Raw genomic sequence first — 12101 nt, forward strand, 5'->3', positions numbered from 1 at the left:
TTTGTAAGGGTAAGAAGCGTCACACTTTATTTACAAAAGAGAAGAGATCATACAGAGCAGTCCACAGAGAGATAACGTTGGCCCATGGGCTAAGAGAGGACAACTGTCTTGTAGGGCACTCAGTGTAGCCAGCTTCCTGCAGGATTGGGTTTGTTGAGAGAACGGTGGAAAGGGGCTGCTCTCTGTCACGAGGAGATGTTGGTTATTGGGGAGCTTACTTCCAGCGGCCCCCAACTTTTCCTTTGCCACCACCAGCTGCTTTCTTGCTGCTGTTAACGGGAAGAAATAAATATGGTCAGGAGACCCATAGAGAGAATCCCAATTAAAAGATGAAAGGAAAGAGAGAGGCAGGACAGAGGAGTAAGAGAGGGAACAAGGACAGTACGGGAAGTAGAAGAAAAAAAGTTCTTCGTATATACACACAATTGGCACACCCAAGCAAAATCACTTACCATGTCCTCATGTTAGTTTGGGTAAGACTGAGCGTATTCTCCCACATGCCATACTCCCCATTTGACATGCATGCTTTTCGCAGATTTACATTGCTATCGCTCGGTCAACACTATGCCATAGGCCCCAAAGTAAGAAAATTGGGCAAAGATTTTTATGATGGGCCGCAATCGTATGAGGCAATGTCGATGGTGACCGAGCCATAGCAAGTTTCCCAGATTCTTATACTGTACCTTACATACCAGGGTCAGAGAAGATGGTTAGCAAGATTCAGTTTACTTACTTGTTACAACTGAGGGTTAGAACTTTAGATATCACAAACTAAAGATCTCCAGCCAAGAAGTCAACAGTGACTAGTAATCTGTCTTAAGAACCTTGCATATCTAGTGAGACTTTACTGCATGTCATGAGTATACTGGAAAGATATCGTTTGTGATACCTTCATTATATAGAAAGCTCAAGTATCCCACTTGGAATATTCCAGCGTGCCAAGGTAGGGGATTCAAGATGGCACAATGGATGGTAGTTTAATGGATGTTGATTAGTTCATGCATCTACTTATAGAATTCCATTCCATTGCATTCATCTTGGGAATGATTTTAGAGAGTGGTACTCATAGGGGCCATGTTGTATGTATGGGAATAACATGGTTATTTATGATTGCCTATACCCATTAGATGAAGTGGGACAAAATAGAGCCAAGGTGGTGAAATGCCGTAAAAGATCTATTCCTTACCTGGTAAATCCACCATCGGTCTAGCTTCAGCCCTCCATGTTGGCTGCCATGATTATGGCACGTCTCCTGCTGCAGCAATCACATGCAGCAGGGAATATACCAGGGAAATAATAGGCCTTTTGGGGTTATTTTAGGCATACCCCTTAACCCCTCCGCCCACCTTGGCTAGGTTTTATCCAATCTTGGACAAACTCTTAATTTTATGGCCGTCCAAGGGCACTTTGGTTCTAGTGAAGTACCGTAATATACGGAGGATAAGGGTCACTTCACCGAAAAATATTTCTTCTGAAGCCATGTCTAGGCAACAGGTGTATTTTTGTAAGATACATATAGGTAGATATGAGTGATGTTTCTGAACTGAAAGAAACGGACTGGTCGTGGTAGTAATGGGTCTTAGAACAAGGTTGTCTACTTTAGTATATATGGTCAGATCTAAAACCATGCAGAAATTATTTCGAGGGCTCGGGGTAGTTTACAACCTAAGGTCACTGCAGTTATTATAAAGCCATCTGTACTTAGAACATATCTTCTGATGTGTCCTTTGTTCGGTTCTAAGTACAGATATTTTGGTCTACGGTTTAGAGGGAAGTTTCGGATGCAGGTTGGGATTGGAGGTAGGTTTGGGGCTACTTACTGTTTCTGCAGCTGATCAATACGGTTCCTGAGAGTTGTAATCTGTTAAAACAACACATATCCCATTTATGCTTAGGTGTTCTGTACAGATTCTTACCTGCAGCTCCTTCATATCCTGAGCTGTCGTAGGGTTCACGTAGGAATCCTATTACCTCAATTACCAGTGTAGAAATCCACATGTGAAAGTAAAATCCAACTGGTCCAGCCTATGTCTGGTAACGTTACACACGACTATACTCGTGAGCTGATGAAACACACAACTTACCTTTCCATTACACCAGGGCTTGGGCATTTAGCAGAGGCATTTACCATCCATTGGCCAAAATTTTTTTAAAAAATTTAGAACATTGAGACTGCAAGCCGCTACAATGCTATGTGTAAGCATTATGTACAAACCTACACCTTTGGTACGATGTACTAGCTTGGCTTCACCTGCTTATTGAATGTGGCATGTACCAGAATTCGGTCTCCGTACTGGCGTACGCGTCTTGCACCAACTTTATTATGTTTTGAACTTTTTTGTGGCTTGTTCGACAGAGGGATACGTGGCTAAATGAATGTCTACCGCTTGCAGTCCCAATGTCCTTCTGAAGATATTCTATGACGTCCTTTATGCCAATGCTTCAACACCAAGCCCTGTCGTACCAATAGTGCCCTGACACATGCCTGAACAGACAGCCCTGAGTTTATGCCGTAGTAGGCATCTCTACTTACAACTTAGAGAGTTCTTCCACTCTCCTGTGCAGGGTCGTAATCTAAGAAAGACCAAGATAATCATGTGAACAATGGGAATAGTAGTGACTTAGTGTAGGTGAGCCCTAATACCGCACCCCCTCTTGTATCTTGGTCCTTTGGACTTCACCTCATCGGCCATCTCAACACTTGGAAGGTTCTTAGGTTGGAGTCACACAAACCAAGTCTTGGAAATGAGATGGCTATAATGGTCTCCCAGCATAGTGTATAGGCTGGTAAATCCGGTTCACACACGGACTGAGTCTTACCCATCCAAGTCAACCAAGGTTCATGTGAAACTAACCTCGTACTGGAGCTTCATGGGCTATAAAATTTGCCTGAGTCAAGAGAAATCTATACAACCTCCATTATTCCTTTTTGCGCCAAGTAACATACCCACCACACTCCTGCCAACTAGTAATGCAACTTTTAGCTGCCCCCAGCCTCTAGTTTCAAGGAGTTGTTCAGGGTTAGAACAGTCTGTGTCTTATACACTTGACTGAGCTGCAATACCAGACACAGCCTGTGGACAGGAGCTGCGCTGTTTCTACATAAAATCAATACCAGTTTTTTTCTAATATTGAACAACCCTTAAACATTGGATTTTTTATTCTGTTGAAAAAGCAGATTAGTTAGCACAAGTCAATGGAAATTATTAGGAAATTCTTATCTTGGATGTGAATCAATGAGTTGAACACTATTAGAGATGAGCGAGTAGTATTCGAAACGGTAGTTTCGAATAGCACGCACCCATAGGAATGAATGGACGCAGCTGGCACGCAGGGGGTTAAACGGCAGGACGCCGGCCCCGTCTGCGTGCCGGACGGCTCCATTCATTCCTATGGGTGCGTGCTATTCGAAACTGCCGTTTCGAATACTACTCGCTCATCTCTAAATACTATAGATAGTTATCTCATTTTTTGAGTTTTGTGTCACATTTGATACAGGAAGCTATACGTTGTATAGCTATCAAACACTACTCCCCCATATACATGGCCTGGCCTGGGCCGACCATTGGTGCATATGTTCTGAAATGAGAGAACATAGTCATCAATGGCAATGATGGATCTACCCAAGAACCAAAAGGAGCGGGCAGTTGATATCCAGCATCTTGATCCTTATGACTCTAAGGTGGTGGTGGGTTACGAAGACCTCATATACAGTATATTACATGGTGGGCCAGTCTTGCTAAAATCAGCGGATTTGGCTGACCTATGTCTAAAGTTGGCCGGTTTTAATGGAAATCTACCTAGAAAAAATGAAGCTGTAGTAAACTGTACATGATAACCATGTGATGTCACCGCTGTATAAATGTCTATTATGTCACTGCCGTACTGCCTGCCAGTCCATTAAGGCCCGGTTCAAATCTGTGTTCAGTATTCCATTTAAAAGCTCATGGACCCCATTATAGTCTATGGGGTCCATGTGCTTTCATTGCTCACCGCTTTTTAATGTGTTCGGTATTCCTTTTGGAGGGTCCCAAAAAGGACTCCCCGAACGGAATACCGAATGCAGATATGAACCGGGCCTGAAAGCAATGACTCTTATCATGTGTATCAGCTAATAAGAGGCATTACTAAAAGGGGCACCTAAGACCTTTCTGAAAACCAAGTTTATAGACATAGAAGTATATATAGTTGTCTCACCTCATATTTCTGTTTCTTGAGCTTCTCTCCCATCTCAAACTTCTCAGACTCCAGTTGGTACAGCCAGTCCCAAAGCTCCTTAGCCTTGTCCCTATTATACACCAACAGATAAATCTTATATATTCCATAAACCATACATATTCTTGTATTTAAGGGGTTTTTCACTTTGGACAATCACAAAGTGAACCCCCTGCTTGGACCACCAGCGATCAGGTATAATCTGTGCGGAAACTTAGTAGTAAGAATTCCGTTTTTCTACAGCGCCACCACGGGGGAAATTAAAGATTGCACAGCTCTCATTGACATGATCAATGGGATGCCTATGTAAGAGCTTATTCACATCTTTTATTTAACGAAATACGGTTTTGGGAATAGATCCATTATTTTCTATGGGCCACTTACTGTCCATTAAGAAATGACTACGAATAAAGAATGACTGCAATAAATCCAGGACAGGTCCTCCAGAGCGAGTTCGCTCTTGGTAACCATCTTCCACTATGGCCATGAGGCGAGGGTCCTGATCAGTTGACCCCCTGTATTATCTCCTAATACAGTGTATGGGTTTCTGAGTAGGAGACTACTATTGATAGTTCTAGTCAAAGGTATTCGGCCTCACTGAAAAATCTTCAAAAAGTGCTGGACCTTCATGTATGTGCCATTTGTAATGGCGGTGACTGTTTATGTAGGACATGGAGCTCACGGCCTGGATGTGACTTTTACCTCAGCCCTTAGTTAAGGCCCTTAATTCTAAAAACTAGGAAAACTTTCAATAAACATGGAGGCCACAAGAAATAGTAAAATTCACATCTAGTCCACACTTGTAAGGCCTACTACAATATCAATAAAAATCCATTGTATACCTGAGTTTGTCCTCATTCATATGGTCAACATTCAGGGGCTTGCGACGATCAGCCAGAATCTTCTTCTTCTGCTCACGGGCTGTTTGTTTCTTGCCTCTCTTCTGGTCAGCCTGGGGAGAAAACATCCTAAAACGTTAAATGGGTGAACATTTTGCTCAACAGCACAACATAGTAATGTGTAAGGCGTCCACATTTTGACCAGCGCAAATCCTGTCCCGAACACCGGTCTAATGACCTGAGCTTACAACATCAGAGATGCCTTCAGGATAAGATTGGCGCGCGTAATGTGGGAGCTAAAGTGCAACACATCTGAAGAAGGTCTATAACTGTAGGCGGGTTTATGGCCAGTCCTACAGCAGGATTGGAGAAAATGTGATGTTGACATTGGACATCAACCTTGTATTTTTCTTACCTTGGCCAGGTAGCTGCTGTATGAGGCACCCATGGAGGACAGAGCCTTCTTCTTCTTCATGTCATCCTCAGCACGTCTCAGGGCATCTTGTTCCTCTCTTCTTGCTTTCTCTTCCTGTATGGATTGTAAGGATAAGTTGATGGCATTACACGGACCATATTCCAGCCTGGTGGACACAGTAAAGATCTGGACGAGGACCAGAAGATGTGATGGTACTTACAGCAAGTCTGTTCTGACGCTCCTTCTCTTTCTCTGCTCTGATCCTCTGTTGTTCAGATCTCTCAGCCCTACGTTTCTCCTGAGGACAGCAATAAGATGACATCATCAGAATATGCTGAATATGCCATAAGTCATAGGCTTACTTATCATGTTTATTACAAGCATATGTATATAAAGAACATAGGATCTCCCAAAACCAATTTGTGCCCCAGGAAAAACTGACTACAATATTGGAACACAATATAGGACTAATACGTTTATATTAATGCAAAATGCCAAATGATGTCTCAAACATGGTGACTATACAAAATGACTATGGTCACAAACCCATATAATAGTAAGTACCAACCTGAAATGCAACATTGATGATATGTTATAACACCCTGTACTACACTACTAGTGAGGTGTACCTGGTATTGCCCATTCCATACACCACCCAATGGCGCGTATCATGTAGTACTATTATAATAGACAGCTCAGTTGGTAGAATAACTTACAATTCTTTCTTTCAATCCAATAAGTTCCTCTTCTTCCTTCTTACGGCCCTCAAAATGCTGATCAATGAGAGACTGCAACTCAATCAAGTCCTTGTTCTGTCTTTTCTTCTGGATATCCTGTAGATAAAATGTTCAAAAATATCTTAGAAGACCTTTAATAGAAATATGACAATGAATACATAACTAGAGGTACTACAGGGCACAGGCATAACTTTAGGGGGTGCAGTCGCACCGAGGCCCAGGAGCCTTAGGGGCCCATAAGCACTGCATCAGTATTGAGATTGCAGCTCCCATCTGGCCCATAAACCAAGGAGACCCACAGATTACCCGAACCACACTAAAGTGGATTAAACCCCTTAGCCCCATCACTATCAAGAATTTGCTGTAGAAATTAGGTAGGGGCCCCCGGATAAAAATTGCACCAGGGCCCACAAGACTTTAGTTACGCCACCACTACAGGGACCCATAGACTGCTATATGTTCCATATTCCAGCTCCATACAACTCCAGTTCTAAGACATGATAATATATCTGTGTGCTTGAGCACTTCTATATGGTCTGTGGGTCCTAGCTATCCCATACATCCATGTCTACTTGGCATTTCTCCATCCTCCTTTATGAACATACTTACATCAAAGTCTACTTTCTCTCCTTCTGGGATTTTAGGTGCAGTGAGCCTGAAAGAAAAATATATTGTATCAATGGTGGTCCTTCACATTGTACCCTCACAAGCCATATGAACTCAATCAACTATCTCAATTATCTATCAACAATCAAGCGTAATTTGGTCCAGTATTTGGCCGCAAGTTCCAGCTCAACCATGAGTCTAATGACCTGATAGCACCATATGGGTCAGTTTGGGTCACTAAGCCGGCAGTCAGGCCATTATTTACAATTGTCGTTGAAGAGCTAGACTTTGTTGCAGATTTTGCAGCGTTTTTTTTGACCCAAAGCTAAAAGTGGCTTCAAGTGGAAGGGAGTATAAGTGCAAATGGCCGACCACCAAGACACTCGTGAACCCAAATAATCAAACACATATCACTTATCCTGTGGATTGTCTTAATTCTAGGAAAGCTTCTGTAATATAAATGAATGGGAACAGAGGAATAACTTGAAGCTCCGGAACTCAAGTGCAAAATCTGGAATGGGGCCACTACATACCCTTCACCATTTGGAATAGTGGTGTATCTTATATGTGGCCCAGGGACCTTTGGTCGCAATTGCTACCTCTACGCCCTTTATACCTAACTCCCCGGAGTAGGAATTACTTATTTCTACAGTACTATGAAGCAAAAACCCATTGTTAGATGTAAAGAGATCCAACCTCCATGGCATCTTTAGCCCTAAAATTCATAAACCCAAAGGAATTCCTGCTATGGATACCTTCCATGATTACTTTGGTAACCCATTCTGTGCCTGAAAGACTAAATGCCCCCCACAATGTGCATTTCTGAAAAACTATGGGTGAGCGGTTTGTGTACCATTGTGTATACTGGTGCTTTTACTTACTTGGGTTTTGGCTTCTCCTCTTTAGTTAGAAGTAGTAGAGGGAGAAAGGAGAAAAAAGTGAATTTAATAGGCAAATGACTACATATATAAAAACAGGATTGCATTATATGTATACGTGGAAAGGATGGAAGGGAGGAAATGCATGACAAAACAATCAGACTGGAGACATTCTATAGAATACAAGAGTATGTGCCGGAGACCCATATGATGTATTCAAGATGGCAGCATCTAAGTGTCATTGTATTGTCCTTAAACTGCTCTGTCTGTATGTGAGTGTAACATAAACCCCTTAACCTTCTTTATGTCAGTTATCCATTAATAGTAGTACTGCCTGCAGATGCTTCAAAGAGTTTCCCAACACTAATCCCTATCCTGTAGACCAATACTCATTCACTTCTATGGGACAGGTAGAGATAGCCGAGAATAGTGTGAGTCCTCTATACACTGTCTACCAATAAGTATTTGGACCCCTGTGGTAGAATAGAAAAACAACATTTATTCCTACACAATAGTTGGTAGACCCCAGCAGATGCTTCCTTATGGATGGTATTGATGGACACAATACTCCCGGATGTCTGGTGAAACTCCTGGTCTATGTGAGCCATCGGTTGGGTGTGGTTTCTCTGGCTAGAACCCGTCGGTCTCTATCTCCCAGTTTCGGGGGTCTGCTGACAATCACCGTTCACCTTCCACTTCGTAATCACATAGGCCACTGTCAATTTTGGGTAATTCAGTTCGCTTGCTCTGTTCCTTAAGGATCGGCCATTTCTGTGGTACCCCACAATTACCCCTTTCTCGAAATCGGACAACTCTGCACTTCGTGGCATCTTGCATACGACTAATGTCAATGTTGTTTCCTATTTAACGGTAGAAGGCGTGACGTACATCACGACCGGAGATATCTTCATTTGCATGGGTGTCCATATACTTATTGGTAGACAGTGTAGCAGTGAGTGGACTGCTGGTTACACATACACACTAACACTCCAGTCACACAGAGAACTTCAGGATCCCTATTCTCCTAAATCTCTGGGGGTCCCAGTGGTTGGAGGCAAAATGGGATAAAGTACAGAAAACTGATTATATGCTCCTCTATTTTACTAATACACATATACTGGACTCTAGAGCAACAGAAATCACCATTTTATGACTATATCACTATTGTTCGACAAGGAAATCCTAAGTATCTCGGAGCTGTCCAAGAAGTTAACTAAAAACCCTAGATAATATAATCGGAGTATGAAATGTAGAGAGGGGAAAAGACTCAAGTCACAAACAATGAAACGTTAATGGAAAGAAATACAGGTTACTTCTGGATCTAGAGACAAAAATGGAATGTAAAAGGGAGATAAAGTGCAAATTATATAGGTGAAGAGAGAAGGAAAGAGAGAGAAGAGAGGAGCACAATGGAGAAGTCTAGAGAGGAGGAAATGGAACGAAGAAGGGAATCAACTACATATAGTAAAGGAGGAGGGAATAGGAAGTGTAAGCCAAGAAAGTGGAGAGAAAAGAAAGAAAAGAGATAGATGTTAGAAAAGAAAAGGAAAAGGAGTAAAGGAAATGTAGAGATGAAGAGAAGAGGAACTTTAGTGAAGGAAGATAGGAAGGTGCAAGTATATAAGTAGAAAAGTACCAACGCTAGTGTGAACCCTGCTTTAGTCAGATAAATAGAAGAGTGGAGATATACAGACAGTAAAATGGTGCTACTGATAGATAGGAGAGCACATACATTGGAAGGGATCAACAGGCAAATAGGAGAATAGAGCTATAGTCAGATAGAAAAGTGAGTAATGTTACAGGCAGATAATAGTGACTATGAGAAAGTAGATTGGAGAATGGAGCTACAGGCAGATAGGTCAATGGAGCTACAGGAAGAAAAGTAAGAAAAGCTACAGGCAGATAGGTAAATGGAACTACAGGCAGATAGGTAAATGGAGCTACAGGCAGATAGGTGAATGGAGCTACAGGCAGAAAAGTAAGAAAATCTACAGGCAGATAGGTGAATGGAGCTACAGGCAGATAGGTAAATGGAGCTACAGGCAGATAGGTGAATGGAGCTACAGGCAGAAAAGTAAGAAAAGCTACAGGCAGATAGGTGAATGGAGCTACAGGCAGATAGGTGAATGGAGCTACAGGCAGATAATAGTGACTATGAGAAAGTAGATTGGAGAATGGAGCTACAGGCAGAAAAGTGAGCAATGCTACAGGCAGATAGGTGAATGGAGCTACAGGAAGAAAAGTAAGAAAAGCTACAGGCAGATAGGTAAATGGAGCTACAAGCAGAAAAGTAAGAAAAGCTACAGGAAGATAGGTGAATGGAGCTACAGGCAGATAGGTGAATGGAGCTACAGGCAGATAGGTAAATGGAACTACAGGCAGATAGGTAAATGGAGCTACAGGCAGAAAAGTAAGAAAATCTACAGGCAGATAGGTGATGGAGCTACAGGCAGATAGAGTGACACTACAAGAAGGTAGATTGAAGAATGGAGCTACAGGCAGATAGGTAAATGGAGCTACAGGCAGATAGGTGAATGGAGCTACAGGCAGATAGGTGAATGGAGCTACAGGCAGAAAAGTGAGCATTGCTACAGGCAGATAGGTGAATGGAGCTACAGGCAGATAGGTGATTGGAGCTACAGGCAGATAATAGTGACTATGAGAAAGTAGATTGCAGAATGGAGCTACAGGCAGATAGGTAAATGGAGCTACAGGCAGATAGGTAAATGGAACTACATGCAGATAGGTGAATGGAGCTACAGGCAGATAGGTAAATGGAACTACATGCAGATAGGTAAATGGAGCTACAGGCAGATAATAGTGACTATGAGAAAGTAGATTGGAGAATGGAACTACAGGCAGATAGGTGAATCGAGCTACAGGCATAAAAGTAAGAAAATCTACAGGCATATAGGTGAATGGAGCTACAGGCAGATAGAGTGACACTACAAGAAGGTAGATTGAAGAATGGAGCTACAGGCAGATAAGTGAATGGAGCTACAGGCAGATAGGTGAATGGAGCTACAGGCAGATAGGTGAATGGAGCTACAGGCAGATAGGTAAATGGAGCTACAGGCAGATAGGTAAATGGAGCTACAGGCAGATAGGTGAATGGAGCTACAGGCAGAAAAGTAAAAAAGCTACAGGCAGATAGGTGAATGGAGCTACAGGCAGAAAAGTAAAAAAAGCTACAGGCAGATAGGTGAACGGAGCTACAGGCAGAAAAGTGAGCAATGCTACAGGCAGATAGGTAAATGGAGCTACACGCAAAAAAGTAAGAAAAGCTACAGGCAGGTGAATGGAGCTACAGGCAGATAGGTAAATGGAACTACAGGCAGATAGGTAAATGGAGCTACAGGCAGATAGGTGAATGGAGCTACAGGCAGAAAAGTAAGAAAATCTACAGGAAGATAGGTGAATGGAGCTACAGGCAGATAGAGTGACACTACAAGAAGGTAGATTGAAGAATGGAGCTACAGGCAGATAGGTGAATGGAGCTACAGGCAGAAAAGTAAGAAAAGCTACAGGCAGATAGGTGAATGGAGCTACACGCAAAAAAGTAAGAAAAGCTACAGGCAGGTGAATGGAGCTACAGGCAGATAGGTAAATGGAACTACAGGCAGATAGGTAAATGGAGCTACAGGCAGATAGGTGAATGGAGCTACAGGCAGAAAAGTAAGAAAATCTACAGGAAGATAGGTGAATGGAGCTACAGGCAGATAGAGTGACACTACAAGAAGGTAGATTGAAGAATGGAGCTACAGGCAGATAGGTAAATGGAGCTACAGGCAGATAGGTGAATGGAGCTACAGGCAGAAAAGTAAGAAAAGCTACAGGCAGATAGGTGAATAGAGCTACAGGCAGATAATAGTGACTATGAGAAAGTAGATTGGAGAATGGAGCTACCGGCAGAAAAGTGAGCAATGCTACAGGCAGATAGGTGAATGGAGCTACAGGAAGAAAAGTAAGAAAAGCTACAGGCAGATAGGTGAATGGAGCTACAAGCAGAAAAGTAAGAAAAGCTACAGGCAGATAGGTGAATGGAGCTACAGGCAGATAGGTAAATGGAACTACAGGCAGATAGGTAAATGGAGCTACAGGCAGATAGGTGAATGGAGCTACAGGCAGATAATAGTGACTATGAGAAAGTAGATTGGAGAATGGAGCTACAGGCAGAAAAGTGAGCAATGCTACAGGCAGATAGGTGAATGGAGCTACAGGAAGAAAAGTAAGAAAAGCTACAGGCAGACAGGTGAATGGAGCTACAGGCAGATAGGTAAATGGAACTACATGCAGATAGGTAAATGGAGCTACAGGCAGATAATAGTGACTATGAGAAAGTAGATTGGAGAATGGAGCTACAGGCATAAAAGTAAAAAAATCTACAGGCATATAGGTGAATGGAGCTACA

At 42.5% G+C, this 12101-nt stretch overlaps 1 protein-coding gene across 5 annotated transcripts in view; it reads right to left on the reverse strand.

The window, feature by feature from the left end:
* Window positions 1–12101, reverse strand: part of TNNT3 (troponin T3, fast skeletal type) — a 29338-nt gene continuing 17237 nt past the window's right edge. For 4 of the 5 annotated variants that reach the window (XM_075281410.1, XM_075281409.1, XM_075281408.1 and 1 more), the window contains 9 exons: window positions 7694–7712; window positions 6816–6861; window positions 6186–6302; window positions 5690–5767; window positions 5470–5583; window positions 5058–5167; window positions 4198–4288; window positions 2534–2574; window positions 1–269 (listed from right to left, as the gene is read on the reverse strand). In XM_075281410.1, coding sequence (XP_075137511.1) covers window positions 215–269; window positions 2534–2574; window positions 4198–4288; window positions 5058–5167; window positions 5470–5583; window positions 5690–5767; window positions 6186–6302; window positions 6816–6861; window positions 7694–7712 — 671 coding nt within the window. In that variant the 3' untranslated portion in view covers window positions 1–214. Of the gene's footprint in view, window positions 270–1820; window positions 1862–2533; window positions 2575–4197; window positions 4289–5057; window positions 5168–5469; window positions 5584–5689; window positions 5768–6185; window positions 6303–6815; window positions 6862–7693; window positions 7713–12101 lie in introns of all 5 variants that reach the window. The other variant, XM_075281407.1, reaches the window with a different exon arrangement.

The sequence above is a fragment of the Leptodactylus fuscus genome, chromosome 7 (assembly GCF_031893055.1).
Source record: "Leptodactylus fuscus isolate aLepFus1 chromosome 7, aLepFus1.hap2, whole genome shotgun sequence".
Taxonomy (NCBI): Eukaryota; Metazoa; Chordata; class Amphibia; order Anura; family Leptodactylidae; genus Leptodactylus; species Leptodactylus fuscus.